General features: G+C 38.0%; 3 protein-coding genes and 1 long non-coding RNA gene across 4 annotated transcripts in view; 2 read left to right on the plus strand and 2 right to left on the minus strand.

The window, feature by feature from the left end:
• Positions 1-2,290, plus strand: part of LOC146988843 (uncharacterized) — a 46,827-nt gene extending 44,537 nt beyond the window's left edge. Inside the window, exons 3-4 of the long non-coding RNA XR_015035725.1 lie at positions 1,459-1,591; positions 2,073-2,290. This is a non-coding gene — a long non-coding RNA (uncharacterized LOC146988843). The remainder of the gene's footprint in view (positions 1-1,458; positions 1,592-2,072) is intronic.
• On the minus strand, positions 384-10,885 carry LOC146988849 (5-hydroxytryptamine receptor 3C-like). Its single transcript, XM_085774571.1, has 17 exons — positions 10,699-10,885; positions 10,412-10,456; positions 10,192-10,298; positions 9,428-9,597; positions 8,542-8,705; positions 7,655-7,865; positions 6,989-7,165; positions 6,676-6,848; positions 5,176-5,239; positions 4,434-4,597; positions 4,238-4,282; positions 3,915-4,021; positions 2,756-2,925; positions 2,499-2,662; positions 2,049-2,259; positions 1,447-1,659; positions 384-1,360 (listed from the first exon to the last, which is right to left on the minus strand). The coding sequence occupies exons 1-17, from the start codon at positions 10,759-10,761 to the stop codon at positions 1,071-1,073; spliced, it is 2,538 nt and encodes an 845-aa protein (XP_085630697.1). The 5' UTR covers positions 10,762-10,885; the 3' UTR covers positions 384-1,070.
• Positions 10,886-12,598: 1,713 nt separating this feature from the next.
• LOC146988850 (receptor-transporting protein 3-like) lies at positions 12,599-14,411 on the minus strand. Its single transcript, XM_085774570.1, has 2 exons — positions 14,150-14,411; positions 12,599-13,286 (listed from the first exon to the last, which is right to left on the minus strand). Exons 1-2 carry the CDS (start codon positions 14,296-14,298, stop codon positions 12,956-12,958), a joined length of 480 nt encoding a protein of 159 aa, XP_085630696.1. The 5' UTR covers positions 14,299-14,411; the 3' UTR covers positions 12,599-12,955.
• Positions 14,412-16,387: 1,976 nt separating this feature from the next.
• On the plus strand, positions 16,388-18,706 carry dynlt2b (dynein light chain Tctex-type 2B). Its single transcript, XM_085775424.1, has 5 exons — positions 16,388-16,535; positions 17,092-17,225; positions 17,715-17,784; positions 18,250-18,313; positions 18,407-18,706. Exons 1-5 carry the CDS (start codon positions 16,489-16,491, stop codon positions 18,452-18,454), a joined length of 363 nt encoding a protein of 120 aa, XP_085631550.1. The 5' UTR covers positions 16,388-16,488; the 3' UTR covers positions 18,455-18,706.
• Positions 18,707-20,968: the final 2,262 nt, after the last annotated feature.

Raw genomic sequence — 20,968 nt, forward strand, 5'->3', positions numbered from 1 at the left:
ATTCAATAGTTTTACAGCACCTGTTTATGACATCTGATTTCAGAAAAACTAACAAACAACCGGTGTTATTTACATATCATTAAAGTGCTCATGATGGTCTTTCTTTATTTAAACCCTATCTCAGGAGTTGGTTTCAATTGTGAAGTCTGTTTATTTAGGCAAATATTGTTAGCAAATACATGAACATGCAATGAGCTTCATCGGCCCTCAGATCACACACCACACAAAGGTTTGAGACCAAGTCATTGAAATTGTTTTGAAGCGCATTTGTAATTGAATGCAATGCATTTTTTAATGTCTGCTGTCCACTCATATTCCCAGATTTATCTGACTTAAATCAGATATAATCATGAAAAGAGTCAAGAAACAACTTTCATGAGGAAATAGCTTATTTTATTACTCACACTTCAACTATATAACATATTAATTAATAATAAATGCAAAGGAGGAATTATAGGTTTGCAACACTGTAAACAACATACATGTCAGCATTATAAATAATAGAAACGGAACATAGAACCTATTTATAGAGAGAGAAAATTAGACAATATCAACATAATAGGTTTTAATTGAAACAGGCGGAAAATGCTGGCTTATTAGTCATACAAATCAAAAATGGATTTAATGATTTTTCTTTACGTTAACAGAGTTGTGGGAAACAAGACCCTGGCCTTAATTTGCTTATGCAAGCAAAGAAACAGAAGAACTTTTAGTAGTAGTTGTAACCTCAGGTGTTTACGCAGTAGCTGTTGAGTAACAGTGAGGGTAAGAGGAAATAAGCAGGAACTTCAAGCTCTGTCAGATCTTGGTGCCAGTGCTAGGCTGCTTGTCAAACTAACTGTGAAAAAGGTGAAATTAATCAAATATTAAACCATTAAAATTAAATATATAAAACGAGGATTGTTCATTTGTGAGGTGTGCTATAATATTTTCAAATAGGAATTTTTAACCAACCTTCAAGTTTTCCTCTGTGCAAAGAAATATTTAACAAAGAACATGCATATTAACAAATAAGAATTCATAAAAGCATACAAAAGATGAAAAACAAACAAACAGAATAAAGAGCATAATCAAGCTGTGTTTTGCGAATTCACCCAGATAATTATCATGGTAATGAAGCTGACTGATATGAAGAGGATGTAGAGGATGAACAGCAGGCGGTCTATGATCAAACCCACTTGGATCCACTCCTCTGAGCTCTGGTTTCCACTCTGCTGCTGATGTAAATGAAGGCTCAGAGCCTGCAGCTCCTTGCCCAGACTCCTCAGCTCTTCCAGGGCCTTGTCCTCATTCAGAGGTCTTTTCTGCTCTGGAGCATCTGTGACCTCTTCCACCACAGAGTTGGCTTTCATTTCCATTACTGAGGAGACACAGAGGTGATGTAGCAGCGTTAACTGTTTATATGCACTCACAGTGTAAAATTGCATCCCATTTCTGACATATTACCTTCTACTGCAGGATTTTGGATGACTGTGTCGTCCTGTACATGTCTGGGCTTTGGAGGAAGCCGCACCAGTTGGCCCAGAAGATGAAGAACAAACACTCTGATCCAGTGAGGAACTGGAGAGTAGTTAGCGGAGCCACACAGCAGGTTGGTAATGAGGATGGTTTCCAGAAGACTACCCACCATCAGAGCCAGGCACATAGACAGGAAAACATCTGGGACAATAATAATAAGTGCTGAAATATAATTAACAAGTATTAAGCCATTTCCTGGGCATTTTGGTCAATGGAAACAAAAACATACAGTATGACATTCAGTATTATCACTTTTTAGGTCAATATTGTGAACAAACCAAATAATTCTCTTTTATAAATCAGGCAGATACAGAGTAAGATCAACAGTCTTTTAGAGTTGTGTTTCTGCCTTTCTGATGAATGAATGTCCAATATTTATCCTCCTTTTGTCTCCTTTTTGTATCCTGAGGGGAGAGGTGCTGCTTAGCTATACTGATGATGTTTGTCAGAAGGGAAACATACATAATCTAGCTGAAATAGCTTAATGGTCCTTGAGGAAATACATATTAATGAAGGTATTGTCAACTGACTTATGAGCGGTATTGTGTTTCCAGTGATGGGCAGCAGGTCGTTCATGATGAGCAGGAAGACGGTGTAGCCCAGGATGAGGGTCATCTTGAACAGGGAGCGGTCGACCTGCTTGGGAGGCAGCAGGAAGCTGAAGAGGTCCACTGCGATGAGGAAGCAGCTGGGGATCAACAGGTTCACCACATACAGGGTGGGCCGACGCCTTACTGACACCTTCAGCACAGTCGACAGGTACACAGCAGCAGGTAAACAACACTTCTCTCACAATATCTGCAATACTGGGTATATTATGGCTAACGCTAATAATGGTCATGGTGAATTCATGTTGATAATATGTGCTTTTTAGCTCCTTGTAAACAACAGTAAAGTATTTGAAGGCATGGATTAAGTAAAAAGGCATATATGGCATAAGATGTAATTACAGAATAGTGTAGTATATAATATTTCCTTACATAAAAGCGAAGTTCCTCATACTGTTGGTTAAATCCAGCGGGAAAAACAAATTTCTGCAGTTCGAGTCCAATTAGTTCCCACTCTCCCATAGTGGACATTACTGATTTAGAGTTTTTCAATATGTCCTCTGCAGTATCTAAGGGGCCAATCTCCATGGAAGAAACTGAAAGGAAAATATAATGTGTACTTTACAAATGCATTAATAAAAAAGTAAAACAAACAAACAACAACAAAAAATGGGTTGGTTTCTTCTTACGGCGGTATAAGTAGGAATTGAAGCTGAAGGTGCAGTTCTGGATATCAAATGGAAAGGTGTAGATGTCAAGCCTGCATGAGCTGATCACTTTGATTGGCTGTCCATCATAAACTGTGCCATCATAATCCAGATAGACATATGGAGTATGTGGAGCTGAGTTCTTCTCCATACTACAGAATGACAAAAGACACAGAACCAATAAATGTGATTGATACAATAGCTAATAACCTTTAGGTCAATAACACTAACCCTTAAAGGGACAACGAGGAGTTTTGGAAAAGCGAAGCATTTTCACACCACATTTATGAGCCGCCGCACCATGAAATTCTTTGACCGGCGCAAAACAGACTCATGTTTTCATTCATCAAGAATTAAAGTCAGAGGTTCGAAGACGATCACATACCGTCGTAGTTCCGACCATAAACGGCGATTCGGCTGCGTTATTCTCATGACTTGCCACGAAAACCGAAAGTAAAGAAACTATGGACCAGCATTTCTGCCACCACTAATAATAACAAAATAACGATAGAGACAGAACGATATATTTATCGAAAATGGGCCCATTAACAAGTGTGGGTAGCGGAGATTCATCCACATTAACGTGAGACTTTTTTATAACCAAATAGAAACTCCTTGTTGTCCCTTTAACATAGAGATAAGACCTTTGGTGAGATGCTTATAAATATACAGTATTTTACAAAGAAACCACTACCTGGTTATTAAAACTAACATCTGAATAAAATGATACTAGAATTCCACTGACCTCAATAGAGGAGCACAGACCTCATGTTCGGATAACTGCACCATATAGTTTACTGCACCATATGCAAACCACATTTGTCTGATATTTGCATGAAAAATCCTCCAGATGGCGTGTCATAAGTTATGTTCACTGACTCGTTGGCACACAAGAAAAGGCCCACTGCGAGGCCTTTGCTATAGAGGCTGTACATATGTTTATTTCTGGTATAACATTGGCCATTTTACACAAGAGTCAGTGAGGTATGACCAGCATTTGGAGACAGCCTGATGTGGCCATTCAAGGAACCACAATTCTGTCGGTCGTTGGGCGTTGCTGCTTGGTGGAAATCAATTGAGATCAAGTGATGATTATAAAGTTACCTCACAATTAAGGCTAAACATAGTAGATGGTACTTACAACTCATTGATGACCACATCTGGGACCCAGAGCAGTTTTCTTGGAAGTGAAATCTGTACAGCACCACACTCTTCAGGGTCCCAGCTCACAAATTCATTTCTCCATCTCTGCAAGATTGATTTTACGGATGCAATAAGCACACACATATGACACAACTGAAAGCAGTGTTAATCTCAATTATGACTGACAACATTTTTTTTTGCCATTTACTGTATAACTTAAAGTATCTCACAGTGCGCTTTTGCTCATACACTGCAGAATGTAACCACTTGCTGTTTTTATCATTGGTTGTAAATTGTGTAAACTGGCTGCAAAGTACTTACCAAAGATTGCCAGATAAACGTTTTCAAGATTTGGGCCTTTTCATCCTGAAAAAGAGCAAACATACATGTGAGGAATTTAGACCCAGTGCTGTTCAGCTAAGAAGTATGAAATTGTGTTATATAACAAAAAGTATAAAGTTGACTTTACACTTCAAAGCAGTTTAACAAATTCTGAATTGTTTTTATTTTCCCTTACCACCCCCAAAATGCCATACATGATGAAGGAAATGCCGACATTGGTGATGGTTGATCTATTCACAACAGGTCGAATGGAGTTCAGTTTAAAGACCGGTTGGAGAGCCTCCAGCAGGGAAATTGTGTTGGGTTGAGAGCAATTCTGCATGGTGGAACTGCACCCAGCTACAGAAGAAATAAGATATGAGTCATCATCATTGTTATAAGGAGATCACACATGGGCTGCAGTCTTTAAAAAGCATCTAGATGGGAAAAGGTGAAATGGTTGGGGTTAAGAAAATTGCATTTGGCCAATTTGTTTAAAAAGTTTTAACACATGTAATTGCAACACCACAGATGAACTTCGCAAGTCTCCAGACTTAAAGATGAGTCATATGAAATAGTTAGAGGTACAGCCCTGAAACAGTTGCCATGTATGACAAGCTCTGCAGAACGAATCCTCCTCACTTGAAGCTAGTGTCACTGTGACTGCAGCCTCCCCCTGTTAACAATGCAGGTGTATTTTCATTTAATTTAATAGATTTAATCAATATGTTTTTTTTGTTTGTTTTTTTACTAAATTGCATAGTGGACTCGGTTTTCTTAACCATAAGGATGGTAAACTTAACTTTCACATTTGGATACTGGACAATGTAAGTGACTTTAATGATACTGTACAGTAACTGTCATTATCAGAAGAACATCACTAATAAGCAGGATTTGTGTAAGAATATGTGTGACTTTATAATAGGAACTTTACTTACCACACAACAGCACAGAGATGAGGATGAATAGAAGCTTAGTAGGCTTGACTTTCAGCCGGCAGCGCTGAAAACATTAACATTGGGTCAAAAGTGGTTGTTAGTGTGAGTGCTGTGCCGTTGGTGAGAGCTGCCCTGTAAAGCTGTATTCACAGGTTTAAGTGGCATCAATAAAATATATATAAGATATATGTTTGTTTTTTGATGCCCTACATCTACATGTAGTTCTGTGTCCATTCAGATCTTTTTAATGCCCAAGGATCTAAATTTCACGACACCTAAACCTAAACAAGAAAGTGTGAGTGTTTAAGGTTTTCAACATTGAAAGAAATTCAGTGATTGATTTTTGTTAATGTAAAAGTAAAAATTGTGATCTCTGTGTTTATCCTTTATAAAAACACAATCCTGAAATGTGATCCAATGAAATGGCAGAATGAGATGCTCTCTTCCATCTCACTTACCTAATAGCTAATTCTGCACACTTGATAATAAAATACAGTGTTTTCTGTACAGTTATACCAACTGTTGGTTCTAAATAAAATACAGATAAGTGTAAGATTAGCACTTATTTATGTTATTACAATTGTGTAAACATTGTTAATGGAATTTGGTAACCGAATACTATACAATAATTAATAACAGTAATTATGTCGAGGAGTTAGAAGTCCTTTAGTTCCACTTAAGAAAGTCTAAATGCAATTGCAATACAGTGATATTTTAGACCACAATGCACTTCCAGCTTGGCAGCACAGGGCTCACTACATCCACAGAGCACGAGCAAGGTCATAATATCTCAACATCAGTGCCTGGCCTTAGTCATCTCTCCAGCCAGCTGTCCACATACTTTTGGGCATGTAGTCCGCTCAGTTCCTTATTTCCTTTTGTTCTGAATTCTGTTTAGTTATTATCATATTCTATGTTATCAAATGAAAAACTGCTGTTTATGAATTTTTTAAGGCTAGATTTTATTTTGAGGGTGTCAATATATTTTCTAATCATGTTAGCTTGCAACACTGACCAACACTGTCATATAAAATATAGTAGAATAAAATATAAATAATTTGGGACATCAAAAACTGAAAGAAATTTTTTCAAGTAATTTTATTTTGCACACAATGGTTTCCTCCATTTTGAAATTGTACAGTAGAACACAAAGAGCTAAAACTACATCTTGTTAATGTAGTGGAGCTAATTTAATGACCAAGAGTAATGATATGACCATTTGTTATTATAACATTAATACATTAACTGTATAATGTAATGTAGAGTATGTAATGCATATATATATAATCAAGTAATCTAAAACATTACAAAATCTCAATGTAAATGGATTGAAACATTTTGGTGACTAGCCACATGAATGGAGTAGGCTACTTCAGTACTCATACAATCAGTGGTCTACTGATTGTATGAGTTCGCCCAGATAATGATGATGGTAATGAAGCTGACTGATATGAAGAGGACGTAGAGGCCGAACAGCAGGCGGTCTATGATCAAACCCACCTGGATCCACTCCTCCGAGCTTTGGCCTTCACCATCCTGCTTCTCCACGTGGACGCGGAGGGCCTGGAGGTCCTTGCCCAGATTCTTCAGCTCCTGCAGGGCCTTGTCCTGCACCTCCTTTGGAGACTCCTCATCAGGCTTACCCTTTGCCACCACAGCACTTTGCTTCTTGTCTGTTCGGTGTTAATAATATTGATTATATTGTTGTTGTTGCTTTTTTTTTCAATGGAAATTTTAATGCAAAAAGTCGAGTTCATATTTTCTTTAACCTCACATTTCTGCATTTGTGAAGCCTATACTGTAACCCTGTTACCTGTGCCTTTAGTCTTCTGAGGCAGGCAGACAAGACGACCCAGAATTTGCAGAACAAGCACTTGAATCCAGCGTGAAACGGGAGAGAAGTCACCAGAGCCACACAGCAAATAGGTGATGAGGATAGTCTCCAGTAGACTGGCCACCATCAGAGCCAGGCAGATAGAGAAGAACACATCTGACAGCAGGAGAGAGAGAGAGAGAGAGGGAGAGGGAGAGTAAAATGAGGCCTAAACCACTGAAAGTTTACACTATAAAAATGTTACTTATCATTTACTGTATATTCAGCAGCTGCTTGTCAAAAATGTGTTATACACCTTCTGGAAAAGCACATGTAAATTACACATTACTCTAGTCTAAACACACTCTACCCACAACCTCTGTTTGGATGGATGTGGGCATGGAAATCAAGTTGTAACACTTACCTGACTAACTGCCACAAATGACGTGGTGCAGATTTATGCAAATATTCTACAGAAAATCAATTTTGCTTTCAGCTTAGTTCTTTCAATCAGTTATAAGCTAATTTCTGCATGACAGCGCCAAGGGAGAAGGATCAGTGGATTGAAAGGTACCCAGTCTTACAGGTAGGTTACAAATACTTGGGCTGTTGCATGTTTCAATAAAACAGCACAGGGAGTATTAGCTTAACCTGAACAACACTGACTTATGAGGGGTATTGTGTTTCCAGTGATGGGCAGCAGGTCATTCATGATGAGGAGGAACACGGTATAGCCCAGGATGAGGGTCATCTTGAAGGAAGATCGGTCCACACTCTGAGGAGGCAGCATGAAGCTGAACATGTCCACTGTGATGAGGAAACAGCTGGGGATCAGTAGGTTCACCACATACATGGTGGGCCGACGTCTCACTCTAAACTGCAGAGGGAAGATGGACCGATGGAATGAAATAAAAACACCAAACACTTTATCTTCACTCCACACTTCCTGTTCACTTTTTTAACTGACTTCTTTTTAAATTGACTTAAATTGGTAAAATTTTCTGTATAAAAGCCGGTCTTATAGGATGTGGCCTAGAGCAGAGGTCCAGCCAGCAGCCTCAGCACCAGCAGTACTTGAACTTGATTTTCTCAAAACCTCTGCAAATACCCGCAAACAAAATGTGGACAACTTCCCTGGGAGGGTTGTTGCTGGATTGAGTACATGAGCTGCAGGAAGTGACGTCATAGACAACATGCAATCTTTACTTATCTGTGCCTAAAGCCAACCAATGGCTTCACTTACTTTTTGCCCCCTATTTTACACCTGTACATGTCAGTTTTACTAAACCTAACCAGTCGGGAGTTCTCGACGATTTTTGTTGAGGTTCTACGTCACTTCCTGTAGCTCATGTACTCCATCTAGCCAGAACCCCCTGGGAGGTTTCCTTCAGATAACCCGGAAGTGGTCCTACCTAGTTCACAGGTCCCACATTTTTCTTTATGCAACTTGTCTAGCCAAATATTTGTGACAATTTAAAACATCTATGCTGTGAAAATAACACAAGTTTGCTTACTTTGAACCAGATAAATGACAGACTGCGCAATCAACGTACATGAAATGAAAGCTCATCAATATGAACACCATTTTCAGCACTCAATGTGTACTGGTGGGAGGTGATAGTCAGCAGCTCCCACTCCCCCATTGTTGTCATAACCTTCTTTGAGTGCTCTGTGATGTCTTCTGATGATTTGTTCTGGACCATCCTTATGTCTTTCACTGAGGAGAAAAGAACAGACAAATATCTTATCTGTGAAATTCAAGGCTCATCATTGTAATTTTTTGATCAATTTTGAATAACACTGACGGGACAGGTCATCTCACCTACATCTAGTTTACATCAATTTCATTTAGCCTATATATTTAAACATACACCTAGAGACAGAGTCAGGGGTGATCAGCCCTTTGTTTTGTGGTGCATTCATTAATGGATTCCCCTTTTGGATCGTAAGACCCACAAAGTAGTTTCGATGCCCCCCGGAACTTCAGCCACCATCTAAGGTTTATTTGAAGCTGCCAGTCCTGAGGGATGGCAAGATAGATAATCTCTAGAGAAACTAGAGCTTTCCCCAGTTCTGAGGCTGCTGACTTATTGATCTCCATGGCCCAGAAATGCAGGTTGGCTGATGAGAAACTTAATGATTGACCTCTCCAGATCCTGTCCTGGCAATCTCGCAATGTTCTCCTCCCTCCAAAAGCCTTGCTGGACCAAATTGCACCAATTGGAGCTTCTCCCTCACATTTGCTTTGTAGTGGCACTGTTTGGGGAAACTGTCTAGTTCTGTCTGCTACACCCCCAAAGTGCCCACCAAGACATTAAGCCATGACCCCACTTTGTCAGCATGGCTTTTGTCATCAGAGGAATTGTAGACTTTGCTTTGACAGGGTGCAAATGGATAATTGTCCATGCATGACCATAAATTGAAAAATTACAGTCTTACCACCGTGGAGGTATGAGTTGAAAGTCAAGCTGCAGTTCTGTATGTCGAAGGGGAAGGTGTAGATATCCAGGTTACATGAGCTGACAACTTTGGCCGGGTGAGCATCATGCATTGTACCATTGCTATATAAATCCAAATACGGAACAGGCGGGGCTGAGTTTTCATCCATGCTGGAAGAAAAGACCAAGAGACACTGTTTGCATATCAGAGTTTGGATTAAGGGATAAACAAACAATTAAACAAATAAATAGTTTTCTATATAGGACATATAAAACACACTCATATTACTTTCGTGCTCTTTAATCAGGATAGGTTGGTAATGTGTGTTTTCCAATTGTCTAAATCCTCACCTCACCCTCCAAATCCTAAGTACTCACCAGTGCACTTAAAATGTATTATTCTACACCTAAAATTATTGAATGCAGTTTGAGCTATATTAAAGAGAAAAAACCTGTGTCCAGCTGTTTTGGGAAACTGCTGTAACTTTTAAAACAATGACAATACAAATTTGCTTTTCAAGATTAACATCTTGGTGAGCAGCATAGGATCTGAGAGACAAAGTAAAAGTTTTTGTGTTTTCACAGAATTCTTGTTTGACAATCAAGAAAAATATAGAATATCCCAAAAAGATCTCCAATGCAATGTAAAATAAATCTATTTTTGCATTGGAGCTCTTTTTGGTGTTGCAGACTTTTTTTTCACCTTCTCTTAAAACAAAGTATTGTTTGTGTAGCCAATAATTGCTCTGGTGTGAAACAACTCACAATTCATTGATAACAATGTCTGGCAACCAAAATTTAATTCTGGGGAGAGAAAGCTTGTCGGTGCCACACTGGGTTGGATCCCAATTCACGAACTCATTATCCCACCACTAAAACAACAAAACCAATATTAGTGCAAAGAGCAGGTATACTTAGGTAATTTGTAATCTAACATAGTTTACCTGTTGACTGAGTTTGTAAAGCGGATCATTGTAATACTTACATAATGTAGCCACAAGTAAGTCTTCAAGAGTTGAGCCTTTTCATCCTGAAAGACAAAGGGAGTTACTTAAAGACATGGAAACACTGTCTGCTTAGGTTAGGAATTTGCTCTTTAGAACAAATTAGAACAAATTTTGCTAAAGACAGTACTTCTACAACTGTACCACACAGTTTTGCTAAAAGAGATGGTGCCATAACATTAAAAAAAATGGTACAATTGATACACAACTCAATATTCCATTTAATATACAACACCCATTGTGATAATCTACTGAGAGAGAAACATACCACTCCTAATATTCCATACAAGGTGAAGGCCACACGGACATCTGTGGTGGTTGTTATGTTCATGACAGGTCTGACAGCGCTCAGGTTAAAGATTGGATTCAGAGCCTCCAGCAGGGCAGGCTGGTTTGGCTGAGAGCAGGTCACCAGGTTGGCTCTACACAGAACTGATGGATTCAAAGTTAATACATCCACTGTTAACTTAGACTTAGAAATACTTTATCAATCCCAAGGAAAACTCAACTATCCAGTAGCGTAGACGTATAAGGGCATACGCTACCTTGTTGGTGACCTCAAATACTCTTTTTAAACTGTTACCTTACCTGGCATCAGAACAATAAACACAACCAGAGTAGACAATGGAAGGAACCACTAGAATAAACACATATTTAAAGATGTTAGTGTAGGATATTTTATATTATATGGGAGAAAATTAAAGGATATTTATTATAACTGATGCTGTCAGTCTCAGAAATGACACTTCATAATCTTAAGAATATGCAATATCAAAGAGCATACTTTACCTTCAGTGCAGAATCTTTGGATGCCATGATGTCCAAAGTTGAGTCTTTAGTCTTCTTCAGTATGACACACCTGTGAAGCAAAGGATAATCATCACATTGCTTGATGCTTTTAGTTGTGAACAGAAGAACCAGAAGACTCAAAAGTCTTCTGAGGTGATCTATAAATAACCATTGCCTGACAGAAAATGCACACCTGCTGCTTACCTGGGAGACCAACTCTTGCAAGACTAAATTCATCCTTCGTGGCCAAAGATATACATTGTCCCACTGGCAAATGATGTGGGAAATGGAAAACTTCTCAAGCTACTTTCCATGTAGGTGGTTTTATACAAGACAAGACAACACCACAGTTCATGTTTGGGAAGTCAGAGCGTGACTTGATGGATGGTGACGACAAACCACAACGGCGTCAGTGTCGCACCTGCTGGTGAAATGCAAATAAACGGTGTATGCTCAATGAGAAACAGGTGTCCTCTGGTGTCAGCCCCAACCTCCTGTCAGCCAACTGTTTTTCATGTTGTGTTCTTGTTCATCAAAAGTAAACAACTTGCACAACTCTTGAACCTTTAATTCCCAAGCTTCCTGCACAATTGTTTTTTTTTTTTTTTTTTTAGCACTCATGTATAATTCATGTAAACCTACTACAAGAACATTATAACCATTTGTAAGACCACTGCTGAAATGACTGAAACTGCTGTCAAGTATTATGGCTGGTCTTGTATTTATATAGTATGTCTTTTAGGACACAGTAGGGAACTAAAGAAACAGTGGTAAATGAAATTCTTAGCTTCCTGGGACATACTTATAATTTATAAATTTGTATTGAATGGATTTGCTGACACCAAGCAGCATGCACACAGAAGAAGGAACCTTTCCATAATATCAAAAATTCTAAAGCTCTGAGTCTCTCAGTTATTTATTTATTTTATTTATTCATTCATTTCGGACATGTTAGTTAAATCAGATTTCATCACATATCATCTCAGTTTAAGTAATACAGCAACATGGCCATTATATGTTACAGCAAACTTAAGAAGTGTCATATGACACATTTCCTCACTCACATTTTCCTCTTTGCAATTGCTTAATTTAATACAACAAACTGAATACTGCAAGTATTCAAGTGTTCAGTGGGAAAAGAGTATAATCTTTACAGAACAATCCAGATCGAGTGACGGCCTCGATGACTTTCATTTACCTAAGTTATTATTGTCAAACAAGGAAATGAAGCCTATGACTCACTGATGAAATTATCCATGGAGTAGGACTTAAACACCAATACAAAGAATTGTGTTTCATCAGTGATGAAACACAATTCTTTGTAGTACTGGCAGAATACCAAGGTGATGAATCATCACCTTGGTATTCTGCCAGAACTCCCAGTTGGGGCAGTAATGTCCTACTGTTTTAACAATTTTTCAAAATCCAATAATTGATACCAAAGAAGTGGTAATATTATACAGAGTTTATTCATTGAAAAAGCCCTAGTGCACCTACAACAATCTCTTTTTCTGTCTGTAATATGCATGTAACAGTGTTTATTAGGCTATAGTGTTACAAAGCACAGACACCAGCATTACATTTTTTTTTTTATTATTGTCTAAATTAAATTAAAGTGTAGGCTATATTGGAGAAATTGATACATGGAAGCAGATCATCAGCTAGTAAAACTGTTGTGAATACGAGCTTGAGTATGAGCATAAAACAGGACAAAAGCAAAACGCATCACGCTTTGTTCAATCTCTAGTACAGACGCCCCTCTGACATCCCTCACAGTGGTCAGGCTCATGAGGACTCTTGACATCAATCTTGTAAGGATTAAAACGGCCTTGGCCCAGTTTTTCACGGTAGCAATTTATTCTTATCTTCTTCACCAGGTTCTTCATGAGGATGGTGATGTTGTCTGAGGCGATGATGGGATCCTCCATCGGGGCATCATCACAGTTCTTGCAGTTCTGACGGTAGCGTCTCACCTTGACGATTCCATTCCCGTTCACCAGGCGCATGTGGAAAATCACCATCACTCGGTTGGAAGGCCAGCCTCTTCGACACTCAGAGCACTCAAACCTTCAAAGGTCAAATGACAATTGAAAAGATAATAGACATCAATACACAGGTTTGGCCTTTTTTATTTCACTCAACCACTACCCTTTATCTCTATTTCTCATATTTCCTATTCAAACCTTAACAATGTAGAGCTGTTAATCCTCCACACGAATTAAGAACTACACCTGCTCCATAACAACACAACTATTTACTAGATTTTTATTACATGTGTGTTGTAAACATGCCAGAGAAATATGTGGTATTTGACAGGTTTATAATCAGCTATTATCTGTGCTGCAGGAAAGCACTCTTGTAAAAAATGCTTTCATTAGCCATAATGCACAACAGCTGACTCAAGTTATTAAAACATTAACACACCCCTTGAGAGACTCTGAATTAATTTGGGTGGGGTTTTAGTGTCCAATACGAAGGGAAGGTCCGATGTTCTGAAATTAGAAGTTGCACAAATGGTGTTATACGTATATCTGTGAGTGAAGCCAGTCATTCTTTTTCTGGCTGGTTCCTGTTGTTAAACCTAACCCTGCACACAGACCAGGGGTAAGAGCAGGAAGAACTGGCTGCCACTTCCTTGTTGGCAAAACATCTTTCAAAGTAACCAGAATTATCAACTTACTTAGAAGCAAAGGTTTCTTTTATCAGCTGTAAAAACACAATACTTTAATTTAATAAACATAATTTTGTCACTTAATAATTACTTATTAACACATTTATTGTTTTGGTTCTCATTAAGTTTTTGTAAATTTAGATTAAAAAAAAAGAGAAGTAGCCTAAATATAAGGTCTGTAGACTATCAAATTTTAATAAGTTATCCTACAATATATAAAACTGCATATAGTATATGTCATGCTGCCCAGGACACTGACCTTGCACTTGTGCTCCTGATGTACTTCTTCCATCCAAACTCAACATGCTCAGCTTCAATTGTTGAATCAAACTTCAGTTCCCAGTGGTCTCCATGCAAGAGACCTTTTGCTTCAGTCTCGAAAATCCGTGTCCACTCTGATAGTGCCATCCTGTCAGTGTCGGTGGTGCTGATCGGTGAGGATACAAAAGTCTAACAGCTGATCTGTACTGTGGATAAACAGCTTGTTGCAATGACACATCAACCTGTCAACTGCAAGTTAGAGGAAAATGAAACTGAAGGCTGTTTTCCTTAAGTTTCAGGTCTAAGTTTAGTGTTATTATGGTGGTGACCAAGATAGGGAGAGGCTTGTGTCAGATATTGAATATAAACACCAATAGTCACTGAACAATGCAATTGTGAGAAAGCAGGAAATAAAAAGACAAACAATATGTGCCAGCAAGGGTAAAGAAAACATATCGGTTCATGTATATGTATAGTCTCTTTTGCTTTTGCCAAGTTAAATTTCTCATTATTGCAGCATCACACACAAACATACACACACTATGTACTTGTGTGGATTTACTGAGGGAGAGTGGCTATGTATTTGTCTTTCATTTACGAAAAAATGAAGGCAGTTGGCTAGATAAGAGGAGGCAGGCTGCAAGAGAAATAGAAACTTAGTGGTGTTTGTGAAATACTGCCACCTGCAGGGGTTTTCTGCTTCACATCCGACAGATAATCTATATTCATATGAAAAAATGCCAAAGGAGTCCCTCCAGAGCAAATGATATGTAATGTAGATTTTGTAAATGAAACGGTAACTGTGCATGTGCAAAAGTACCTTGCTCATAACAGTTTGAATCTCTTGGTACTGAAAAAGAAATTAGCTTCATATTTACAAATTAACCTGAGTCAGATTCAGCCAGTCAGTGGAGAAACTTTGAGAATAAGTGGTGCTTAACATAAACAGTAAACTCATAAACCTCTAATTCTTCCAGGTGAATGAAGATGCATTTAGACACCTGTTGTTAGCAGGCCATTGTAACAAAGCAATAATTAAAAAAAAAAACCCATTATGGTCTGCCAGCTCATTTGCAGGTTAAATGTCTGAGGGGAGAGCAATTTGATTATTGTAATTTGAAATGTGTACCTCATCAAGGGCCTGTAGATAATGATGAGTACTGAATGTCATGAATCACACCAGTCAGCTTTTAGCTGCAATGTTATCAGACATGTAAAGGCTTTTCGGTCTGCTGTCTTTCAAATGACGAGCAATTAAACTGAGCAATGTTTACCCCTCTGGCTGTTTAACACAAGCAAGATTGATCTAAAATTCAAATGAGTAACTTTAATTATTCTAATACAGCTTTGTGTAAATTTGAGAGAGATCACTCGATTTGTGACTGGTTAGTAGCCTACTGTTGAGCACTGCATTTAGCTACCACAGATGTTAGATTGTGCAGTAGCCTAAGGGGAAACCTTGCTGTTATGAATTGTATTATATTTATTTTTTATTAAAAGAAGGAGTGTGTCATGCAAAATTAACATGGTTAACATAGTAACATAGCCTAGTTAACATTTTCTCTAACTTGGTAGATCTGATATTTGAGAAATGGGAGATTAAGAGGGTGTATGTTTCCATATCCATTCATTGCACTTCTATTCCTTTTGTCAGGCAGCTGAAGATGACATTTTGGAGGACTATTATATCACATGAGGCTTCCCTCGTCATAGACAGAAAATTGTGACTTAAGATAAGATGACATTTTGTTTCCTCTCGCACATCACAGATAAAGAGAAAAATACATATTGGAGTGGAAGACAGACACAGTTTGGTTGAGGGAGAAGGATTAGGACAGGTCTCTGAGTTGGAAAGGTGCAGTAGCTAAAGCTTCTCAGAAGCCAGTGGATCATCAGACTGATCAGTAATTGCACAAGACAACCTCTCTCTCAGATAATTATTTATTGTTTCATGAATTTCATTTTTTACACAGTGGAAATCATTTAAATGAATATCTATCTATGCCTATTCTACTCTAGTGCTTTTCAATGTTTTTTCTAGTGCTGTCACCTCCTTTTAACATAACTTTTTTTTTAAAATATATATAAGGTAGAGTGAGTAATAATACATATCTGTAGAAAATGAATATGTCTAATATAAAAAGGTGTGAACATGACTAAATTGAAAAGAATAACCGAGTAGCTATGTGAAGGATTTATTCAGCATAGCTACTTTTATTTTGGAACCGGATTTTGAAACCGGAAACACGGACAAAGCGTCGTTATGGTAACGGTTATAACTCCGCAAAGATCAGCTAGTTAGCAGCGTCCTGTTTGAAGACATAATATTCATTCGGTATGGAGGGTTCAGATACATACCTCATACGACCTAGTCACCAGCACAAGTGAGTAGGTCAGAGTTGTTAAAAATCTTTTTTTTTATCGACTAACGTTAGCTTTTAGCTGTTAGTGCTTGTTTGCTAACCGCTCCATCAATGTTTTTCCACTGTAACTAACTTAGCTTATCATGCTAGTAGCCTCCTACTTAACATACGGTAAGTTAGTTTATTGGCGTTTGTCGCTTTGCTAATAAGCTGTAAACGCGTGAGGGAAAAGTGATGGTTAACTTACTCCAGTCACCAGCCCAGTGTTAGTAAATGATCAAATCAATGCACTTATTCGCTTCACTGTTGACTTGAGTTAAGAAGTTGATTGAGCCTCCCTCATACAATGAATTTTACACACTTAAAGGCATTTCATTTAGAGCACAAACACGGAACGTAACGGATATGTTACCGTGGTTCAGGCTGAAACATACAACTGCTAATAGAAGTGTATAAAACCATTATTTATTTTATTGTTACATGTATAACCACAAACCGAGGAAGCCTTAATTATTTGTGGCCAGTGAAACCAGTGGAAGCAGACTGAATTTAATTTCCTGCCTTGTTACATCTGTAGGTTTAAGCCAACCATTGTAAAGGAGTGCATTCGTGAAGTTGTGAGGGAGCGGCTGTCTGGGATGCAGTACGACCCAGAGGAGGTCCAGGAGCTGTCCCGTTCACTGGCAGACAGTGTTAAGGACAAAGTGAAGAGTGAGTAATTGTCTCTTCCTCTCCTGTGAGTCTTATTCATCTGGACCAAGCAGACAAACAATAAAACTCCTATTTGAATATTAGTAAGAAAACTGAAGAAATGTTGCACTGTTGTGTGATTACAGAGATGTACTATCACCATCTTTCATTTCAGCTCTGATCATGTTTGCAATCCTCCCTGTCCCCTGCTATCCTCCACATGCCCAGCAGGTGTCCTTAGCTTTTCCCTTTTTTTCTTGGTCATCTGACTCGACTACCCACCTGTTCTTTAATACCCATCAATTATATACAAATCAGCTGCCTGTCCCTTGTCATTTGCCAGATTACTGCATTATTCATATTTATGCCCATTTGCTGTTGCCGTCCTATTCCTCTTTATGGTCTTGCTCCCTGCACCCAACAGCTTGCCCCTTTGCCTTCCTGTAATCCTGTAGTATTGTATGACACATTAACATTGTATGACACATTAACATTTCTCTTCCTCAATAGATGCAGGACTTGACAGATACAAGCTTGTCGTGCAGGTGGTCATTGGAGAACAACGCGGACAGGGAGTCAAGTGAGTGGTCATTTGGTACTCATAAATCCAAAAAAAGTTGTTAGTTTGTAAAATTAGTATATTTTAGTACCATGTTCTCTGTGGAGAGCAGGTGATAAATGTGTTCTAGACACCCACAGACTTTTTAGTTTCACAGTATTTCAATGGCCATTAACTTGTCATCAGGGCGGCACCATCATTTTCACTCTAGTGCACCTAAAATATAGTGCAGTTCCACTGGCACTGAGCTGACAACATTATTTGACTAATATTTTCTGACAATATAAGCTTCCTTCTTTGCTGTGGTTTTAAAATACCATTATTTAAGATTCAGTAAGAGTGGCTAGACTCTTCAAGTCTACATAAACAATGTTTATAAGTAAGCTGTGAAATTAAATGTTATAGGGTATTTGACTCAACTCATTTTTGTCATTGTTGCCATGTTTTATTGTGTCTCAGCTCTGTTTTTTTCTTGTGCTTTTCCAGGATGACTTCTAGGTGTTTGTGGGATGCTGACACAGACAATTATGCAGAAGATGTTTTCATGAACGTAGGTGCCTTTGTTCTGATCACTCTTTTGCAGAAGATGGTGAGAGTGGGTGCAGAATGTTTTTCTTAAATTCTCTGCTTTTTACCTCTGCAGGACAACTTGTTCTGTGTGGTGGCAGTATTTGGAAGCTATAACTACTGAAGACCATACACTGGATGACAAGTTTTGAGGTGAACATCCACATGACACTGCTTATTGTCAGCATTTCGGGTCCATGGAGCATTGATCTGAAACTGTGTATGGAACTGCTGCATCTTGAGATCCACACAGATGACATGAGATGTGCAAGTGATGTATATTTGTGCTGAGAGAGTTACTTAGAAACAACACATTTCACAAGGTGTTCCTAAGTATCACGCTGTAACTCAAAATATGGGAATTTTGGCTTCTTAAGTGCCAAACAAATTCCTTGAAAAGGTTGCTGTCAAAGTGGGTGTGTGAATCCTCAGTATAGCCACAATTCAGAGATGTATGAAGAAGGCAGCTGATTTTCACATCCATTAATAAAAATGTCAACTTTTTGACCAGATGTTTTCTTTGAAGGGTCAATAGATTAAAACTTCACACTTCGTTGTATTTTAGCCAGTTTGATGAATTAGTGGGCTGCTTGTGATCACTGCAGTTGTTTGATCCAGTACTTGGAGCACTTTACACTGCAATAAATAAATAAATGAAACATGGAAAGCACATTGTGCAGAATGTTGTACTGCACCCTGACCCTACTAGCACAGCAGCCACAGTAAAGGTCAGTCACATTGTCAGCGTTAAACAGGGATGGATGCTGCAGGCCAGCTATTGTGATTTAACTGTAATTGAGCAGGAACAACTATATTAAATTTGAACAATTTTCTGTTTAATGCATCAGAACCTTCATGATCATTAGCTTTATTCTACACACCTCCTTATAAACTGCTGCCTCTTCATTTTTCTATGACTGACCTCCTTGTATTAATCAGCCATTAGTTTGTTTGGCATTGATTTTATTAACTCTTATTGTAGTCATCGTATCGTAAATTTAAATTGAACACAGAGGAGATTTTTTCGTCTATTGTCCAATATCTCATATTTGGAAAAGGTGTTACCTTATAGGTGCTGCTTTTATTTCTTATCCCTGCTCTTATACACATCTTAGTACTGTAATACTATGAAATCAATAAATTAACCACAATGAACATTTGTAGATTTACCATAATAACAAATCAAACCATCACTGGAATGACTTTGAACTTTTATGCTGCATTTTAGTTAATTAATGATTTTCCGGGAAATGAACAGGATTGCATTTTGGATTAAACAGACAGAAGCATTGCTCTCCCAGTACTAGAAGGCCAAATAATTAGATTATTTTCATGACATAAAAGAGGTTGATGGTAGCCTTGGTATTAACATGTTAATTTTTGAAAACATTGGCATTAACAGTGCAGGCTGAAACTGCAGTGTGGCCAAGTTGTAGGAGCTGTAGTTTATTTTTTATTTTTTGATAAGGTGTAAAATGTGTCACAATACACTGTAAATTTAATATATTGGTGCTACAGAGATGTCCCAGCCTACAAATAATATTCTCCAAAAGGTTAGGAAGCATGCTCGTGTGCTGGATTTTTTTTTTCTGTGAAAATGAAATGCATAATGAGGGTTCTAACTGAGTTCTTGACTCGTACCGCAATTGCAATTATATCTGCCAAAATTAATTGCAATCATGTCATTATTATTGCATGTTCTACCTAACCTATCAAATTATAATGAAAATTATTATTTCACTTCATAGAAGTGATAAAATCGGCGGTTTTATAATTTAAATACCACTGCAATTGTTTTACTATTTCATACAATACTACTGATTTTCCACAAGCACAGATAATGCCCATAAAGCAAAAATGGTGTGAACAGCTTTTTAGAAACAGTTTGAGAGATTTTCTCATATTGACAACTGTGTGAAATAAAGTCCTAAATTACAGCAACATTAAGTGCCACTTTCTTTTGTAATGAATAACTGTAACTTTGAATAAAATTCCTTTTTTCTTTTTCACTTCTGGTGAAAGCATACAGTAGACTCATATCTCTAGTCTTTGCCCTTTTCATAAGCTTTCAAGTCAGTGATTTGGTTCATAGGTAAATCACAAGCAAGTTCTTTATAAGCATGATATAAACACTGCATCTTCCCAAGAAGTGTAAGTGACTGTGCTGGAGAAACATCCACTTACCTCAGCTTAGGGGTGGGCGATATGGCGATATTAGATCGTGAAGGATTAGAGCGTGTAGACGATCTGCCAAAGTGCAGAGATCGTAGGATCGTCTGGGGCACATTCTATAAATTGCAGTTCTATGCTGCAAAGCGCAAACAAAGGACATTTGCAAAGTTTGCTAAAAGAGATAACAACAGTTACTTTAGTTTGTATTTTTATTTGACCCTTTTCAATCAGCTATTTAGTGTTTTGATACACTTAAAATCCTGTTAAAATGACTGTGTTGAATAAAACAAACAGTAATGTCTTCATTGATATTTTACTGTCATGTTTATTGAAAGCTACCTTTTATGTTGCAAGAGTCCACTTTATCAGAGTGTTGTTGTTTACCTTTTACTATGTTGTTTGCACATGTTGACAAAACTGCAACTATTTAGATTAAAATCTGTTCAGAAAGGTTCTTTGGCCTACA

This window comes from Trachurus japonicus, chromosome 4 (genome assembly GCF_045865225.1).
Source record: "Trachurus japonicus isolate A0001 chromosome 4, Traja_1.0".
NCBI lineage: Eukaryota > Metazoa > Chordata > Actinopteri > Carangiformes > Carangidae > Trachurus > Trachurus japonicus.

Coding starts and splice junctions, on each gene's coding strand:
- LOC146988849 (XM_085774571.1), bottom strand. CDS start 10,761: ATGAACATAACAACCACCACAGATGTCCGTGTGGCCTTCACCTTGTAT. Junction 10,457..10,698: donor TGTATGGAATATTAGGAGTG/GTATGTTTCTCT, acceptor TTTGTCTTTCAG/GATGAAAAGGCTCAACTCTT. Junction 9,598..10,191: donor GACATTGTTATCAATGAATT/GTGAGTTGTTTC, acceptor CTTTTCTTCCAG/CATGGATGAAAACTCAGCCC.
- LOC146988850 (XM_085774570.1), bottom strand. CDS start 14,298: ATGGCACTATCAGAGTGGACACGGATTTTCGAGACTGAAGCAAAAGGT. Junction 13,287..14,149: donor ATCAGGAGCACAAGTGCAAG/GTCAGTGTCCTG, acceptor TGACCTTTGAAG/GTTTGAGTGCTCTGAGTGTC.
- dynlt2b (XM_085775424.1), top strand. CDS start 16,489: ATGGAGGGTTCAGATACATACCTCATACGACCTAGTCACCAGCACAA. Junction 16,536..17,091: donor CGACCTAGTCACCAGCACAA/GTGAGTAGGTCA, acceptor TTACATCTGTAG/GTTTAAGCCAACCATTGTAA. Junction 18,314..18,406: donor CAGAAGATGTTTTCATGAAC/GTAGGTGCCTTT, acceptor TTACCTCTGCAG/GACAACTTGTTCTGTGTGGT.